Source organism: Chiloscyllium plagiosum, chromosome 12 (assembly GCF_004010195.1).
Source record: "Chiloscyllium plagiosum isolate BGI_BamShark_2017 chromosome 12, ASM401019v2, whole genome shotgun sequence".
Lineage (NCBI taxonomy): Eukaryota > Metazoa > Chordata > Chondrichthyes > Orectolobiformes > Hemiscylliidae > Chiloscyllium > Chiloscyllium plagiosum.
The window spans coordinates 59,994,336-60,014,653 of NC_057721.1; the positions used below are offsets into that span (position 1 = coordinate 59,994,336).

The 20,318-nt window shown below is 40.9% G+C and overlaps 1 protein-coding gene across 3 annotated transcripts in view; it reads left to right on the forward strand.

The window, feature by feature from the left end:
- The window catches only part of epha3 (eph receptor A3), a 244,779-nt gene that overhangs the window by 209,696 nt on the left and 14,765 nt on the right, over positions 1-20,318 (forward strand). For all 3 annotated transcript variants that reach the window (XM_043701195.1, XM_043701197.1, XM_043701196.1), the window contains 3 exons: positions 1,863-2,012; positions 6,855-7,048; positions 19,812-19,967. In XM_043701195.1, coding sequence (XP_043557130.1) covers positions 1,863-2,012; positions 6,855-7,048; positions 19,812-19,967 — 500 coding nt within the window. The remainder of the gene's footprint in view (positions 1-1,862; positions 2,013-6,854; positions 7,049-19,811; positions 19,968-20,318) is intronic.

Genomic DNA, 20,318 nt, shown 5'->3' on the forward strand with positions numbered 1-20,318 from the left:
GCAGGACATAACACCAGCACTTCACTGGAGGCTCACTAATGATGTTAACTAGTATGATGACAAAATGTCTGAAAATGAACCTTCCAGCTCAGCGAGCAGATTTACATCCAGCAGTTGATGTCTGCATGGACTTCAGTAAAGCTTTTGACAAGGTCCTTCATGACAGACTGGTACGAAAGATGAAGTCACATGGTTTCAGGGGTGAACTGGCAAGATGGATACAGAACTGGCTTACTCATAGGAGACAGGTTATTGGTGGAAGGATGCCTTTCAGAATGGAGGGTTGTGACTACTGGTGTTCCTCAGGGATCAGTGCTGGGACCTCTGCAGTTTGTGATCTACATAAATGACTTGGAGGAAAACATAGCTGGTCTAATTAGTAAGTTTGCCGATGATAAAAAGATTGGTGGAGTTGGGGATAGTGAGGAGGATTGTCAGAGGATACAGCAGGATATAGATCAGTTGGAGGCATGGGCAGCAAAATAACAGATGGAGTTTAATTCAGACAAATGTGAGGAGATGCATTTTGGAAGGTCAAGTACAGATGGAAATTACACAGTGAATGACAGACCGCTTAGTAGAGAGGTCAAGGTGTACAGGTCCATAGCTGTCTGAAGGTGATAGTGCAGGTAGATAAGGTAGTGAAAAAGGCTATAGCTTGCTTCCCTTCATTGGAAGAGGCATTGAGTTTGAGGATAGACAAGTTATGTTGCAGCTTCAGATAGGCTAAACTTGGAATATTGCCAATAGTTCTGGTCACCACACTACCAGAAGGATGTGGTGGATGCTTTGGAGAGGGTACAGAAAAGGTTTACCAGGATGTTGCCTGGTATGGGAGATTTTAGTTATGAAGAAAGGTTGGATAGACTAGGTCTGTTTTCACTGGAACACAGGAGTTTGAGGGATGTCCTGATAGAAGTTTATAAGATTGTGAATGGCATGGATAGAGTGGAAAGTATGAGGCTTTTTCCCGGGGTGGAGGGGTCAGTTACTAGGGAAGGCAGGTTCAAAGTGCGATGGGGCAGTTTAAAAGAGATGTGCAAGGCAGGTTTTTTTTCCCAGAAAGGATAGTGAGTGCCTGGAGCACGCAGCCATTGGAGCTGGTGCAAACAGACAACAGTAGCAGCATTCAAGTAGCACCTGGATGAATACATGATAGGAAGGGAATAGAGAGATATGGATCCTATACGTGAAAACAGTTTAGCATGGAAGGGCTAAATGTGGCAGCACAGGCTTGGAGGGCCAAAGGGCCTGTTGCTGTGCTGTATTGTTCTTTGTTCTAAATGAAACCCTCAATTTTGATTGCATCTGCCTCATTGGGCTTGTTGTCACACACATGTGCAACAGACAGCTTCATTGTGAAACCAGTAACACTTTAAGAAATACTTGGGCTTATACTGAATACCCCTGTGCGGTTAAAAAATAAGAATCTTCAATACTTGAAATACAGAAGTGGAATTATGACATTTTTGCCACCTCCATTGTTTCTCAGCCTGTCAGGAATTGCTGCCAATCTGTGTTTACAAATTGCATGTGATAATAAAATTAAGAGCAGTACGTTTTTTTTATGGTAGTAATCCTAATTGAATGGAAAATAAAGAGAAGAATTGCTTTCAAACTATCATTTTGAAATCCTGCTGTTTATTCTGGCCACAGATGCATTTCAAATCGCTCATATAGATTAATGGCTGGGCTAAGGCAGCAGACAAAAGAAACCCACAGTGTGTTTACGGCTGGTACTGATTAATGCAATTTTAACTCGAATGTCTTGGCTTGACCTACAAACAAGTTTTGCTTTTCTTGCATGGTCACCAAAAGTACAGTCATGCATAACCACTTTTTCTAAATAAACTCTTTTCTAGGGTGGGAAAATCCCCATCCGATGGACAGCGCCAGAAGCCATCGCCTACCGCAAATTCACCTCAGCCAGTGATGTGTGGAGTTATGGGATTGTTCTATGGGAGGTGATGTCGTATGGAGAGAGGCCTTACTGGGAAATGTCCAATCAGGATGTGAGTATCTTCTGTGAATTGCTCTGTTGTAAATGAGTCAAGCTGGGTGAGGAAGTCGAGCATGGGAATGCCAGGTGGCCATGCATTTCTGTGTCATTGAAAGCAACAGAGAAGACACGCAAGCTAACTTTCAGCACCGAACACCAGTTTACACATCTTTATATAGTGGACACTTTCACTAAAAGAAAAATACCAGCTTTAAATGAGGAAAATAAAGGTTGTTCACAGGACTAAAACTGATCAATGTAAAAAAATTATGTGCACTTAAACTGTTAAAACATTTAGCATTGGCTTTGCATTGTTAACTATGAGTAATGTATTCTATAGGGTATGCATAATTCATAACTGCTAACACAACTTAATACCCATTGTTCCTCACATGATTCCTTCCTCATCTCAGGTTCTTGGGGAAAAAAAAGTATATGGTGGCAATACATGTCTGCGTCAAAGTTGCTTTTATCTGTATTCCTGGATGTAGTGCATTTTTTTAAGTTCTTATTTTTGACAGAGGTGAAAAGGCCTCTGTCTTTCTGCTGACCCACAGAGGTCATTTCCTCCTGCGTGTCCCAGTAGAATTCCAATCTATCAATGTGAAACCTTCGTGGAAGTTAATATTCAGCAGCTTGAACTGTTTCTATGTACCAACTCATAAATATAAGGTATGTTTTCCCACCAGGTTAATCCCCGTGTTGAAAATGTGCAGAGACAAATTCAGTACGAATGTATTATACAGTTGCAGAGGGTTAGAAAATACACCCTCCTGTGACAGCATATCAAGGCACTTTGGTATGACAAAACAGAATTTTAACATCATAAATTGTTGCACATGAATCTAATGTCTGCATTGTACACATGTATTCCACTGTGAGGTGCATGTATATATCATTAGTAAACACGCAAGAAGCAATACCCTTTATTCAGAACAGATAAAGGACCTGGAGATGATTGCAATTCAAAACATGTGATATAATCTTGGGAACCTGGGAGCGATTATAATCCACCACAACATTCTGTGCTGGCAAAATTAAATGTTTGATTGCAGATTAAAACAATTATTTTTGCTCTCTATTTTTTTACATACAAGAATTAGATCTCCAACTTTTTGTTTTTAAAATATTCTGGTTGTAATTCTGTCTTGTGTTATTTCTATCTCCACCTTGATCGCGTTGTCAAAAGTTCTTTTAACTTGTTGCGCTGATAGTTTCGCCTTTTTGCCCTCCCCGTCTGGCCCTGCCTGATCTCCGAGGGATGTGTTTCATTAGGCAGAGGGGTCACAAGGCCAGGCCTCCTCCAAGATATACCCAGCATCACAGATGCCAGGCTTCAGCCAATTTGATACACTTCACATCATATCAAGAAATAGCTTGAGTATTGGATTGTGCAAAGACTGTCGGCCCTGACAACACTCTGGCAATATTACTGAAGCCATGTGCTCCAGAACTTGCCCTAGTCAAGCTCTTCCATTGCAATTACAACATTGGCATCTACCTGATAATGTGGACAATTGCCTAGATAAGTCCTGTTCACAAAAAGCAGGTCAAATGCAAACCAGGCAATTACTGCCCCATCAGTCTACTCATGATCATCAGTAAATGATGGAAATTATCATCAGTGCTATCAAGCAGCCCTTGTTCAGGAATAACCTGCTCACTGATGCCTTGTTTAGATTCTGCTTTAGCCACTCAGCATGTGATCTTATTACAGCCTTGGCTCAAATATGGGCAAAAGAGCTAAATTCCTGAGGTGAGGTAAGAGTAACATTTGACATCATTGTTGCATCTGACCAAGTGTGATGTCCAGAAGCCTAAGTAAAACTGAACTCAATGGGCATCAGGAGAAAATCATCCACTGGTTAGACCCATGCCAGGCACACAGGAAGATGGTTGTGGTTGTAGGAGGTCAGTCATCTTAGCTACAGGCCATCTCTACAGGAGTTCCTCAACATAGTGCCTTACATCCAACCATTTCATCAGTGACCTTCCCTCCATCATAAGGTCACAAAAGAGGGGTGCTCGGCGATGGTTACACAATGTTCAGCATTGTTCGCAAGTCCTCAGAAACTGAAGCAGGCTTGGGTTGAAACGTGGCAAGTGATATTTGTGGCTCCAGCAGAATGAATCTAGCCATCACCCTTTGACATTCAATAGCATTACATTCACTCAATGTCTTATATTAATATGCTGGGGTTGCCATTGACCAGAAACTGAACTGGACTTGACATCTAAATGCAATAGTTACAAGAGCAAGTCAAAGGCTAGGAATCCTCCATGAGTAACTCCTCGCTTGACTCCTCAAAGCCTTTCACCATCTAAAGGTACAAGGAAGGAGTTTGATGCTTAACACCATACAGGGCAAAGAAGCCCACTTGATTTGCACTACATCCACACACATTCCCTCCACCATTGCGGATGCATAGCAGCAGCAGTTTGTGCTATCTACAAGGCACTACAGAAATTCACCACGGGCGTTAAGAAAACAGAGCTTCTCATTCCCAGCTGTGTCTGGAAAGTAGGTCTCCTTTATTCTGCTGCACCACCCCCGGCCCTCTCCAGCCCCCATTCTGATCAGTGAGAAGCCATTCTGGAATGAGGGGGGTCATGTCACACCCTAACCTACTACTTCCACTCACTGTCACTGCTGAAAAAGAGGTGATGCACCTCCTTGTCCAGAGTGGTGTTACCATCCAAGGGACACCCAAGAATACTGCTGCGGCCTCCCTTCAAATCTGACACTGGTCACTCACACTCGATGCAGGATATGATTCAGGTCACTGAGTCATGGATTCCTGTTCCTTCAATTATGTTCAATTCCAGCAGGGCCATCTTTGAGACTGACTATTGCTTTCTGACTTTTCTGAATGATATTGAGTTCTTCTTTACTCATCTTTAATCTTTTATTCATCTCCTCTTTACTCTTTGTACCACCTCAGTAAGGTAGACCTACCCCAAAGTGTTTGAGGATGGGTTTTTGCTAGCTCTCTAACCAGAGAACAAGACTCCTGTCATTTCTATTAAATGCACCCTGTGATTTTATTATCTACTTGCTTTTCCTCTGCCATTCACATGTGGCTCAATGTCTCCTTTTTACTACCACATTGTTATCTTTTACTTTATCTTTACAGTAATCCAAATTCAAGGAAAATATAGAACGCATTCAAGCATTGTTATGTCCACATCTAATCCTATCAGAGTCAACAGTCATTTAGAATACAGAATGGGGCTATTCAGCCCTTCAAGGCTATATCCCCCATGCTGGTCCCATTCCCCAGCTCCATCCTCATATCCCTGCAAGTTTATTTCCTCAAGTGCCCATTCTTAATCCTTTTGAGGACATTCATTGTCTCTGCTTCCACTGTCCTCATGGGCAGTAAATTCCAGATGAGGAAATATCTCAAATTCATTGTCTAATTGTGAAAACAACACCATTGCATTTTTATTTCACTCTTCAATTTGAGAAGTTCCTTGACATAGTACCAAATCGTCCCCGTGCACTTAATCAGCAGCACCCAAAATTACCATTAACAGAATAATCATCTCAAATGCTCCATTTATACAATACTCATGTCATAAACACACACACACTTATTAAACACACACACATGTATGTGTGCCTGGATGACATTCATCAAGTTGACCCGGGCAGAACATGATCTGTGTATTTATGCTGAGAGCTGGCCAGATTCAGTGTGTGCACCAGTCGTATTAAATTACCCACCCTCAGCACCGGCTGCATTTCATTTTTCCACAGAAAGCAGTAGGAGATTCACATCAGGCATTTACATCAGTCCAGCATTGTGCCCCTCCTTCACTGCTGACAGAGCTCAAGAGATAGATAGCAATAGACTCCAAAGCCTCCTCTGAACTAAATCTGGCTCTGTTTCAATTTTGCTGTATGTTTTCCAAGTTCCAATCAGCTCAGAAATTTCCATGAATTGAAAAATCAAACTTTGATTGAACCTAAAACTTCAGGTATAGCACCTCTGAGCTACACCTAAATTCTGCTTATCACGGAATCTAAATTGAGCATTGTGTTCATTCCTGGAGGGTTCATTTTAAATAATGATCTGAGTGAATGGGAATCATTGAACTTTGTGCAATGCTAGTGGGTAGCCAGATTTACATTTCTCCTGATTATTATTTCAATTGAATTGAATTTTGAGAGATGTTAATGGGTGGCCAATTTGCCATTATATTATTCACACTAGAGCGTGTATTATTGTTCTAGCTTTTTCTTTTAGTTGCCCTATCAGTGAGTGAGGGCATCAGAGTTAAGGCCATCACTTGTTACTCCACCCTAAGTGCCCTTGAACTGTTTGGCTTGCTCGGCCATTTCAGAGGCACTGAAGCATCAACCACAATGCTGTAGGTCTCAGGTCACATGTAGGCCACACCAGATAAAGCTGACAGATTTCCTACTCTGAAGGACAACAGTGAACCAGATCGGTTTCTACAAAAAAAAATCACCATTGCTGAGAGTAGTTTTATATTCCAGATTTTTAAATTTAACTTGAACCTGTGTTCCTGGAATGTTATCCTGGGCCTCTGGATTACCAGTCTAGTCACATTAACACTACGACATCATCACCCCTCTAAGTGTGTACCAAGTAATGCTATTTAGGTACAAATTTTCAGTACAACAAGGTAAGTGTACGGTCATCTGGATTTAAATATAAAAGCCCTTTATTCAGCCCAACTTTGCTTTTTGCCAAAGAAGTCCCTACTATGTTAAAATCAATGATAAGCACACCCTTTCTTTTTCCATGATTGCTCATGACTGTATATCTTAGATGAGTAGCTTTCGTTGTGATACACTGACGTTGTCCGGTATTGAATTCTCATTCAGGTAATTAAAGCGGTTGATGAAGGATATCGGCTGCCGCCCCCCATGGACTGCCCAGCTGCCCTGTATCAGCTGATGCTGGACTGTTGGCAGAAGGATAGGAATAACAGGCCGAAGTTTGAACAGATTGTCAGCATTCTGGACAAATTGATTCGGAATCCCAGCAGCCTGAAGATCATTGCTAATACCGCAGCAAGGTGACTGGTTACTTTTTTAAAAAGTGCATTTCAATATCTATGACTCTGTTTACTGCTTTTTAAAATACTAAATCAAAGGGTCAGGAGCTGCATGTTGACACATATTAGTGGTTAATTCTGCAAAATTACATCATAATGTTGGCAAGGGTGAAAAGAGTTGGCCATTCTCTAAAAGGGATATAAGAAGCCATTTAAATAGCACACATAGTGATGTACACTTGACTTACTGACTCCTATTCTGAAGTTCATGTTTTCTCCTGCACCATTATGCAGAGAGTTACAAGCATGCAGTCGTGAGGAGGTGGCAATGAAAAGAATTTTATCCCACCTGAAATTTCATTATAACACAAAGTGGTTTCCTCAGACATCCTCCAGATTCCAGAATTGGCTTTGTTACTTCTCTGTTTTTGTGTACAATATATTAATTTAAGCTACAAACCACCACAGACACAGAGGCCTTAAGTGCACTGAACAAACACTTGGATGTGCACTTCCAGTGCTATATGCTATGGGATTATTGACAAAGAGTTGGAAAGTGGGGATTAAGCATGTTATCATAGACCTTTTTCAGGTGGCACAAACACAATTAACTGAGCAGTGATTTTCTGTGCTTTTTTTTTCAATTTTTATGTTTCTATCAGAATCTATTAAAACAACTTTAATACATGATAAAAATGTTAAGCCTCAAATCCCAAATTGCATATTGGACTCCACTATTACTTTTGTTGGAATTCAAAGAAAATTATTAAAGGAGTATAGCAAATACATAAATGAAGCTAGCATTAAGTGGATTCCCTTGACTGTACAAGCAGCCTGGTGATTTGGTAATACTTAAGGTATGATATATGTGATTTAATGCCAGAGGCCCAACCTTGATCAAACATGATAATTAATTTGAATGTAATTCATTTTATAAAATAAACCATGAACAACAGTCTACTATTTCCCAATCCACTTGTGCATGATTAAAATCAGTGGCTCCTGATTGAGAAGGAGTCTTGTTTTGTTTACACCGATGCATTTACGGAAGCTGTGCATCATCAGAAATGAATGGCCCTCAAGGTAATGCATTCTCATATCATGAGTTGCTCCATCGGGTTCAGAGTCTTCAATTGGATGGAACCTCCAATCTGCTGACAAGTCTCACTAATCCTCAGCTAGGACATCTCTGTGATGTACCAAAGACTTAAAATTTGGAGAAATCATTCTGAATTTCAATACATAGTTATAAACTTTAACTCAAAGTTTCATATTAGAATTCATATTAGAATTTTACTCTTCAAGATTAATAATAAATATGCCATCTAAATAAATTATATGTGCACAATGTATCTTATCTATGTTCCTCTCCAATTATCTAAGTGTCCCAGTTTGTGATCCATTGGCATGGATGAGAGTTTCAGCAGAGCTGACATTGAGTGACGTTATAGAAATGTAAAGGGGTGATCTTAGATTGGCATGAAACAATGTTGAAAGCTCATCTTGGGATCAAATGTAGCACTAAAGTTGCAAACAGCCTCAATCTCAGACGGTAGCGTGGTATAGAGTTTGGAGCAGGGGTAGAATCAGTAGCTTCAGTTATACCAGTATTTTATCAGAGGAGATTTCTCCCCATTCAGTTTTGGATCTTGTCTAAGCAGTCTGATAGATCTTAACTATTCTGATGCAGCCCTGGTTCAGTTGTGTATTGTACACTCTGTAAAGTTAGCTCATTCAAAACTGTCCAATCTGGTGTCTTTTACTTTTGTGTAGTAAGTTCTGTTCAACTATTCCCCCCTGTTGTCGCTGACCTACCTTGGTTTCCAGCCAAGCAATGTCTTAATTTTAAAGTTTTCATCTTTGTTCACAAATCCTTCAATGGCCTCATCCCTCTCTAACTCTGTAATAACTTCTAACCCTCTAAAATATCCTCTATTTCTGGCTATTTATTTATTCCCAAGCATAATTTCTCCACCATTAGTGACTGGACCTTTAGTTGCCTAGATCCCAAACTTGTGGAATATCTCCCCTCTTTGCCTTACTTACCTCCTTTAAGACATTGCTTAAAGCCCAACTCTTTTACTAAGACTTTAGTAATCTGCATAATAGCTCATTTGTGGTTTGCTGTTATACTTGGTTTTAGAATGTTCCTTCCTGTGAAGCACATTGGGACATTTCATTTCATTAAAGGCACTCTATAAATATGTTTCCTTTTTGTTAAGCACTGGCTGCCCAAGGGTATCAGTCTCTCCATGGAATTTCCAAGTTCTGTGGTACTTCCACTGCCACGTGTGTTCTATACAGTGGGATGAGTCTTCCTTCATAATTCCTTTCTAGAGAGGTTGCTTCTTGATGCAGGGTCCAAGTAAGTTAGTGTAACTCTGGCAAACTTTCCTAAATGCAGGAGCCAGTTGAGAATGGTGTTTCAGTTGGTGCCATTATGAAATGGGGACAGAGGGAACTTGGGTTTTGTGAAAGTTCGATACTCAGAGGTCATTAAAACCTTTCATGTTCAATGTCTTGCAGATTTGTTCAGGTTTCTTGTTAAGAAAAAATGGTTCACGATCTGCTGTCTCTTCCTTCTCCTCCCGCACACACACACACACACACAGACGCACACACACTCTGACATCCTCAGACTCACATATATACGCAAGCACACACACACACACATCACCTCAGAACTTAGAATTGGTGATTTATGAAAGGCATTAATAGCCTGCTAGGAAACAGCAGGACAGCAACTCAGCTTGTAACAACGGCAGAGAGTAAAACACACCTAATTTGTCTGTTCCTGTATGAACTAATAGGATGCATGACCTGGCCAATAAATTGCATGGTCGAGGCCATAGACAGGCATCTGGATCACATGCTGATGCATGCAACTATTCAGGAATATCTCCGTTCCTGAGATCTCGCACTGAGACATCACTGACTATTCACAGTCAGATCCAAATTCCTTTAGATTACTAAATTGTCCAGATGTCCTCCCTCAGGAGAGAAAAAAACAGCCAGCATCTTTGCAATCACTGGGGCAAGGTCAAGAAGAGGTTGGGGAGAATTGTATTCTCTTGGAATACACTAGAAATCAGTAATTTTAGATTTCATTCATAAGTTCAAACAATTTCAGCCTGAGCTCCATGTCCTCTGCAGAAATCATTTAAGTTGCTGTATGCTGCATTCCTTTCTATCAGTTACTCAATTTACAACAAAATCAAATTGACTTGTTAAATTTCATTATCCATTGTTCAATCATTTATGAATATTTAAATTTTAATTCATTTTCCTGTTTCAACACCATTTGTTAAAAATGAGAATTGACACTTGCATTTTACCATGCAAACCCTTGGCGCACACGGATGAAATTTCTCACAGTAATGTTTATAAAGCTATTGTTAATAAATGAATTAATTAGGGAGAAAAGCATGTGCATCTGCTATAAGCATATGAACATTGTTGATAAGTTTCCTGCCTGCAACTTCCAGGCGTGGCAGTGCCCTGACAAAGCTAAATACATTTCAGTTGAACTGGAGCAGCAGCAAGTTTTCTTTAAACTGTTGCAACACCGACATCACACGTCTTGTGAGTAACAACATCAGCTTGATTTTCCTAATGCTAGAAGGGGGATGAGTATTCATTGTTGCAGTTAACATTCTGTAACAGGAAGCAGGATTTGCCTTTTATATTCCTGTTATTGCTCCACTTTGCAAAGAGTTCAGTTTGGTATCTCTCTCACTCTCTGCAGTTAAGCTCACTTGCATTCCACTATAGAATTCTTTTTGATACAAGAACCTGCAAATAGCTATTAGCAGTCAACAGTTCAACCCTAACGAGAACAAACCCACATAAACGAGACCTTGGAAACGGTGGGGTGCCAGAAACAAAATGGAATAGGGTTTCTGGTATGAAGTTGTTGAAATCAGTTTTACATCTTGAAGGCTATGTGTTTAAGTGGAAGATAAGACACTGATCCCTTGTGCTGAGCTTCTCTGGGACACTGCAGCAGGCATACTAGAGAAATGTTAACGTGAGGGAGATGGTATATTGAAACAGCATGTGAATGGAAGGCTAGATTGTTCTTGCGGATGGAATAAAGGTGTTCCACAAAGTAGTCACTCAGTCTGTTTGTTCTCGCCAGTGTAGGAGAGACCTCATTATCGGCAGTGAATGCAGTCAACTAGATGGAGCGATGTACAAGTAAATTGTTGCTTCACCTGAAAGGTGTGGTTAAGGCCTTGGACAGTGATAAGGAACTAGATAAATGGGTACATCTTACACCTTCTGGGACTGCATTGGAAGTTGCTACGAGGGGAAATGAAGAGGTTTGGGAGTGTCAGAGGAATGGACTCGGGTGTCATAATACTCAGTAATATTGAGTACAGAATACTGAATGGCCTGGAGAGAGTGGATGTTGGAAAAGTGTTTATATTCTATGGAATTCACTGCCACACAAGGCTGTGGAGACAGGTCATTGAATGTATTTAAGATGGAGTTTGATAGGTTCTTGATTGTCAAGGGGATCGAGGGTTACGGGGAGAAAGTGGGAGAATGGGGTTGAGAAACTTATCAGCCATGTTTGAATGGTGGAGCAGACTCAATGGGCTGAATGGCCTAATTTCTGTTCCTATGTCTGGGAATGCTGACATGCAGTATTGGGGATAGAAATCATGGGTTTCACTGCTGGCCCTGACTCAAACAGCACTTAGCACTGGTTATTGAACCTTGATAGACTCACCTGTACTGAGCTATGCTGATGGTGGAGAGACGAGGAAGATCTGTATGGTGGTAAATGTTGGAGAAATAATGGAGGACAATGATGTGGCAGCAGGGCCACGGCTGCACTTTCTAGGAGAGTCTCTATGACAAAATAACTACTGAGGTTACAGTTACATCACTCAGATGATATCTCAGCGACCTTTGAATTCATGGGTGAATCTTATTGTTCTTCTGAGAGTGAGGGAAAGGGGTAAGGGCAGAAGTGTAGGAAATGGCTCTGGCATAGCTAAGGGCTCTGTCAACTGTCATCGGGGTTGGTTGGAAGTGGTAGTGGCTTTTTCCGACACAGTTAGCAAATGGTAGCAGAGATAAGTTCTAATGGGAGCCTTTGAGGTGATGAAACTGTAACCTCATTAGTTATTGTGTGGTAGAGATTCCACTAGAATGTGCAGCTCTGGGCAGAGATACCTGCTGGAACATCATTATATATACAGCATATTGTTATAAAGACAAGTCTTGAAGCTTGGCTTAAGCTGATGTGAAGAACAGATGAGTCCACAGTAAAACACTGGTCATTCCACATGAATAGGATTTCTGTGACTGAAAGTGATAGCAACCAATGGGACAACACCCAATGGTCAAGAAACACCCTTTCTCTCCAAACAAACAGTAATTGTACAGCTGGTAGACACAATATATGGAAAGTATGATGACCTAGATTCAGTTAGGTCATCAAACTGATGTTCCATTGTACACTCAGCTTAGAATTTGATAAACAAAACAACCCCACCTTGCAAAGCAAATTGGCCACTCATATATACATTAAGGCATTATCAAGATACAATCAACATTTTTTTGTATATGCCAGTATATATTGTATACACAACTGATATATTTATTTTGATTTATTGTGTATAATTGACCTGAGATTAATGTGAACAGCATGCTTGTTGCAAGATCTGAAATTAAAACTGAACTACTTTCCCTCTTTGTGAAATACATAAAGAGACAGATGGTTGCTGACTCAATAGACACCAGGGTTGGCAGAAGTTACATGGGCACTGTGTGCTGTATTCAGGGAGCTGTGGATCCATACGTGGGTCGCAGTTGAATATAATTCTCACAAGCTGTAGGAACCATCAAAAGCTGTCCTGAATTCCAACAATTTCATGTTGTAGCACTTAATATATGGCCGGTAGGAGGTATTTAATGAATAATGTAGGCTTTTGGAAGCAGAGAGGAACAATTCCATTTATACAAGGGCCATCATTAATTACCCAAGACTTTCTCTGACTACATAAATATACAGGAGAAAGTGAGGTCTGCAGATGCTGGAGATCAGAGCTGAAAATGTGTTGCTGGAAAAGCGCAGCAGGTCAGGCAGCATCCAGGGAACAGGAGAATCGACGTTTCGGGCATAAGCCCTTCTTCAGGAATGAGGAAAGTTTGTCCAGCAGGCTAAGATAAAAGGTAGGGAGGAGGGACTTGGGGGAGGGGCGTCGGAAATGTGATCGGTGGAAAGAGGTCAAGGTGAGGGTGATAGGCCAGACTGGGGTGGGGGCAGAGAGGTGGGGAAGAAGATTGCAGGTTAGGAAGGCGGTGCTGAGTTCGATGGATTTGACTGAGACAAGGTATTTCCCCTCCCCCCACCTTGTCTCAGTCAAATCCATCGAATTCAGCACCGCCTTCCTAACCTGCAATCTTCTTCCCGACCTCTCCGCCCCCACTCCCGTCTGACCTATCACCCTCACCTTGACCTCTTTCCACCTATCACATTTCCGACGCCCCTCCCCCAAGTCCCTCCTCCCTACCTTTTATCTTAGCCTGCTGGACAAACTTTCCTCATTCCTGAAGAAGGCCTTTTGCCCGAAACGTCGATTCTCCTGTTCCCTGGATGCTGCCTGACCTGCTACGCTTTTCCAGCAACACATTTTCAGCTACATAAATATACAATATAATCTCTGATGTAGCTTGTTTTAAATTAAACCTATCAGAGCAGTTTTAGTACCCCACCCACATACTGCCGAACAAATCCCACCACTCCAGTCATGCGCCAGACCAGAACAGCACACATAAAAAGCACATTGTTCTTGTCTGGCCCCAAGAGCATGATTATATGCTTTATGTTTCACATTGCTTGTAGGACTTACATTTTGAAGGATTGTGTAAAAAAAAGTTTTTTCATGTTTTGTGGACAGCTCTGGAGTGGTTTCTTTGAAAGTGATCATTAAAAGTTAAATGTAGACATTGGAGTTTTTTGGCAAGTCTTCCTAGACATCCTATGACCAGTGATAACTGTATTCTTGACTGTAAATGCTGCCTGGTGGTGATTTCGCAGTGACTGGTTTGGAGAGGTGTTTGTTTCTCTGGTTCATTTGCAGAGAAGCCAGCTTAGAACAAGCTGAGTTGGAGGAAAGTTGCTTAGAACAAGCGGCCCAGCTGATCACTCTCATTTCTGAAAAGAAAACCATCCACATCATTTCAGTGTGAAAAATATTTGTTCCCTTGAAGAGTGATTAAAATAACATCTCAAGATTGAGCAAGTTGCATTTGAAAGATGTTAGAGGCAATGATTTTTGATTAGTGACTTGTGCATGCATTGTACAATATGAGTAACAACACAATCTGGAATAAACTATGCTTTATCCTTTTACCTTCAAGAATAACACATTGATTTTTTTTGAGAAAACCAATTTCTGCAAGAATATCTCTTTATTCTTCTATTTTCCTAAAGAGAGAGAGAGAGTGTGTGTTTATACATTTATGGGTGGCACAGTGGCACAATGGGTGGCACAGTGGTGCACTGGTTAGCACTGCTACCTCACAACACCAGGGACGCGGGTTCAATTCCCGCCTCGGACAACTGTCTGTGTGGAGTTTGCACATTCTCCCTGTGTCTGCGTGGGTTTCCATCGGGTGCTCCGGTTTCCTCCCACAGTCCAAAGATGTGCAGGTTAGGTGAATTGGCCATGCTAAATTGCCCGTAGTGTTAGGTGAAGGGGTAAATGTAGGGGGATGGGTTGCTCTTTGGAGGTTTGGTGTGGACTTGTTGGGCTGAAGGGCCTGTTTCCACACTGTAAGTAATCTAATTCCATATTACTGACTCTGCACGTTATCCAATAAAGGGACATCTTTATTGAGTAAGTGTTCTTTTGATGATAAGCCCATATCTATTTATTAATAAATCTGATTGACAGATTTTTTAATTTAAAACCTGATACAGATAAATACTTAATGAGTCTTCTTGGTAACTGAGAAACGATTTTTATTTTATGTTGACATCCTTGCAGTAGTGGGACGAGAGCAAAGATGCACTCCCCCTGCCTGGGTCAGAACAACTGACCAGTTTAAATGATCCAATTGTAATCCTGGTCCAGGTCATAGGCTGTAGTTATGACGAAAGGGAGAAATGTTGAGATAATATCAGACCTCTAAATATATGTTAAGTTGCCAAAAACAAGCAAACTAATCGTTGATACAATTTGAGCCAATGAAGCGGTCAATTTTTATCTAAGTATCCTGGGACTGGTCAAAAATAACATTTCATCATTTCCTATCTGCAGCTATCCTGATAACAATTGGTCTATATTTACTGACTCAACGTTATAAGTGTATAATTACTGTAAAACTAATTCACATTTGACTGATTGGAAACAAACAAACATTAGCAGATGACAAATGAGTGACGATTCATGACAGTTGACATAATCTCTGTAAAGGTCTCAGACCAAGACAATAAAGACTTAATTGAAGTGTTGGGCTCACTGCTTTGTCTTTACTGGAGTTGGATAATCAATACATCTGAGAAGATTGTAATCCCTCACTTCAGGAATTGAAATTCATTTAAACTGTGCATTGATATTTATCATTGCATCTTAATCTGGACCCACAGTCTCCAGGGAATAATGGCTAACCCACCAGAAATTTCCAGTAATGTTAGTCTGTGTGATGAGGTTAACTTCAACATCTCAATGCTGTAGGAAAATTCCAACCTCCAAATGAAGAGCTTTCTGTAGCCTTTACAAACATTTAAACCTACTTTCTGCTGTCAGACAATATAAAGATCATTTAAGGGAGGAGGGACTTAATTTTATATGTGATTGCTTTTACTCAATATTATTGATGTGAAGGTGCTGGTGTTGGATTGGGGTGGATGAAATCAAAAATCACACGACATTGGGTTATAGTCCAACAGATTTATATGAAACTGCAAGCTTTCAGAGCCCTGCTCCTTCCTCAGGCAGCTAGCTATTTGGGGAGGAAGCAGGGTCTCTGAAAGCTTGCGGTTTCAAATAAACCTATTGGACTATAACCCAATGTTGTGTGATTTTTGATTTAGTATTTTTGACCTTTCCTGGTTGGAACCTCACCAGTCAACCAAGCTTTCGTTCCAATCATTTGTAATTTATCAAGTGAAGTCTACCCTTTTTCTCCACTCCCATTTTGAGATAAGCATTGATGTTTCCTGGGAGCCTTGTGTTTACTTCCAGTCTCACTTTAACTGTCGTGATTGAATAATGCAAAACAGGCTTAAAACCTGCTTTTCTTTCCCATTGAAGTCAAAGAAGAAAACCAGAAGTTGTATCAAGTGGGCTGTTGGTTTGCTGGTTGCCTATTTTCACTCATTACAGTTTAATGACTACTCTGACTCTCTGTGAGCGAACAAAAAAATAATTACACGTATAGAGCTACTTTCATGCAAATATTACATCCCAGAATTCTTTCTACCCAGTAGACACTGCTGAAAGACAGCAGCCATTTTTCGCACAGGTGGTTTCCACAAACAGCATCGTTATGACTCAATAAGCTACTTTTGTGGCGTCAACTGAGGCCTCAATAATTTCGATTTATATTTAGACTTTATTGTCACATGTACCAAGTACAAAAGTACAGGAGATTTCAATGTCACCACTCTGGTGTCTTCTTAGGTCCAAGTAACTAGCTACAAAAACTTAAGAACAAGGTGTAAAGAAATAAGGAGCAAAGTTAAACATTGTAGTCACTCTAAAAATAGTGTAAAATATAAAGAAATAAAGTTAAAGCCCTTCTTAGTGTTAAGTCTAAACTAAAAGGAATAAAACTAAATGTTCAACTATAATAGCCAGACCACCAAAAGTACCTCTCCTGCCCTTTTCAATATAGTGCCATCAATCGTCTCTGTTCACCTGTCAGTGTGGAGAGGCCTTGCTTTAACATCGCATCCAAAGGACAGCGTTTCTGATATTGCAGTATTGCCTCAGAACTGCACTGGAATATCAGCCTTAATTTTTTCCATTCAAGTTCTGCAGCGAGATTTTAACTCACTCAAATCTCTTTCATTTGCACTAATTTAAAATCAGCCCCAGTATGACTTCAGTACACAACCTTCTGATGAAGGTAAAAGTGCTGCCAAGTGAACAGCTGAGAGACAGTGGGAAGAATTGATAGTCCTTGTAAAAGTTTTTGGTGCATCTGTCACTCTTCTAATTTCACACCTTGGAGTGTGAGAAAATAGGAGGTGAAAGATAGGCAGCTGGTACTTGCTTAGGTCAAATAGGTTAATTGACTTTTGTTAAGGCTCTCCTGCAAAATGACCAGGAATCAGGCAGTTACAAGCATCATCATTCTGCAAATGTCCTTCGTCATAGGAATTAATCTGCAATTGTTGCAAGGGTGTTGATTGCCAAAGTTATTAAGGCCTAAAAGGGATAGTCCATATTGAACACAGCTCCACTGTAGCAGCAACATAATGCAGTACATCATGCATATAAAGTTTAGTGATTATAACGCAGTTGTCATTCAAGCAACCATGAAAAGAGATGCGAGGTTCAGTAATGAAAATAAATTATTTTCTTGTTAACTAATATATGTTATGATATATTAAGTGAATTTCAAAAACGTAAAGCCCAATTTAGTGGACATTCATAATTGTTTCAGTTGCATAATCCTAGCTTCTTTATCACGTCCGACTTTGCATTGGACCAGAATAAAAGGAATAAATTTCTTCCATCAGAAATTCTGTCTCAATTTATCTGCAACCATAGGTAAATCTTTGATCTGTGGTGAAATAATCTGAAATTATATTTTCTCAGTGCACTGCCGTTTTTAAAATTTCCATTAAAAACAAAATGTCTTTGGTTTCTTTTAATATATAGACTGCACTGTCTGGTCATGTTTAGTTGACTACTGATTCACCAGGAAACTCATAGGTGCTGCAAGGAAGGAGACCCAAGGATGGATATTAACTCCCAGCACAAATTGTCTGAGTGATAACTGAGGTGAATGCTTGACCCACCATCCCTCTGCAAGGGGTGGCTGGAACGATTTTAACTCCCAGAAGTTCACTGCATAGGCCCTGGTCAATCTCCCACTCATGCAAAACACTGTCTGGTTGGTGAGTGGGGGCAAAAGTTTGGGCAGCATGAGGCCCATAAGGATGGTTTCTTGCATTCAGGTCAGATCAGTGATGTTAAAGGATGTCATAGGGAGGCAACACCCAAGATCTCCTGTCTCTTGTGAAGCAGCTCTGTTCCTCCGAATCATGACGGAGCAAGAAAGAAAGAAAGTGTCATTTTCCTATAGGCCTCCACTGATCTCGAGATGCCAGTTGATGCCTGTGGTCTGGTGAAGAAGCCAATTTGGCTTTATTGTCTAGGCTGTCATGAGGTAATTATGCCTCCCTGTGAGTGGATGACGTGTAGCGCGACAGAAATCGCTTCATTTGGAGATTGCAATTTTCCTCGGTTTCTGCAGCATTGAGATTAGATTAGATTCCCTACAGTAAGAAAACAGGTCCTTCAGCACAACAAGTCCACCCCAACCCTCTGAAGAGTAACCCACCCGGACCCATTCCCCTACATTTACCCCTGACTAATGCACCTAACACTATGGGCAATTTAGCATGTCCAATTCACCTGGCCAGCACATCTTTTGATTGTGGGAGGAAACCAGAGCACCCAGACATGAGGAGAACGTGCAATCTCCACAAAGACAGTCACCCTAGGTGGGAATCGAACCCGGGTCCCTGGCTCTGTGAGGCAGCAGTGAAAACCATTGAGCCATTGTGCCACCCGAGATGTTAAGGTTAACCTCATCACACAGACTAACTTTACAGGAAACTTCTGGTGGGTTAGCCATTATTCCCTGGATACTGTGGGCCCAGACTGAGTTGCAATGACCTGCTGAGCTTTTTCCAGCGCACACTTTATTGTCTCTACCGTCTCCAGCATCGATAGTCGTCACTGTCTCTTAGTTGCTGCGAAGATTACTGCAAAGCCTCTTCCAAGGATGCCCACCTTGAAGAGGTTTTTCTCCTCCCTCTACAAAGCTGTCAGAGTGTCTCTTTCCAACTGGCTCCCTGTGACACATTTTAAAGGCAGACCCTGCTTTGCCACTTGACACTTAAAAAAAGTAAATTAGCACTCCAATCCATTCAGAGATTGGAGGGAACATATTGTTGTATATATTTAGCATCTGCATTCATCTGACTTCCACTGGGTAGACGGCTTCATGTCAGTCAGTTCCAGCCTGACATCAAATTCCAGTCTCAGTTGAACAGGTCGATTGGACTTGTCACGTTGACAGGCAGGGTCTCTTACTTACAATGCACTAAAAGTCAAGGGATCCAGTTGAAAACAAAAATATTGGCAGTGGCTGATGGGGGCATACCACACTGCTTGGTTTTCACATTGTTATTTGCGATACACAGTGGGCAACTGAAGGTGATGGAAAAGTCCATGGACAACACCCAGACTATCCTGTTGCATGTTCCAGTTACAAGGCAATGACGCGACATAAACATATTTTAGTTTGAAATTTGTATAGTCTTGTGGTGCTGTTAATGTCCCCATTTAGATCCTATGCTTCAGTAGAGCATAGGTTGTTTGGCTTGTTTCTGGTCTGGTGATTGCATAATGGTCTGTCAAGCCTTAATCTAACAGCATGAACAGATGAAGGCAGAATGATAGACAAATTCCATGGTCGTGTTTAAAACCTGCATGGAGCCTTGAAGTCCCAGCTGTTGCTAGTTGTTATTTTCATGCATAATGCTCTGTAGTTATTCCTGCCTTCTTTATTTCCTTCCAATTAGGCCATCAAATCTCCTGCTTGACCGGAGCAACACAGACGTTACAGCTTTCCGCTCTGTAGGTGACTGGCTTGATGGTGTCCGGATGGGACAATACAAGGATACCTTCTCAGGGGCAGGGTACAGCTCCTGCGACATGGTGGCAAAATTGGCCTCAGAGTAAGACAACTTTTCTTTTTCAGCAGCAATACAACATTTTGAAGAAGTTAAGCCAATGTTAGGAATACATGTTAGGGTCTAGAAGTGGCATTGTACTCAAATGCACTCATCCAACCATGGGTGTCATATCAACCTTAGTTTTTCAAGCTTTGTGTAAGACTAACACCAGGGTAATTAAATCTTATTTCACTTTTGAGGTTTCCTATCTGACACAAATGAATGAAATACTATTTCATAGGCGAGTAAACATCAATGCTTTAGGTTATGCATTGCTGGAAAGAATTGAAGTCAATTGATCACTTGTGTTGCTCATGTGATATAGTTTTCTTTTAAGAAATAAAGATCTCTCAG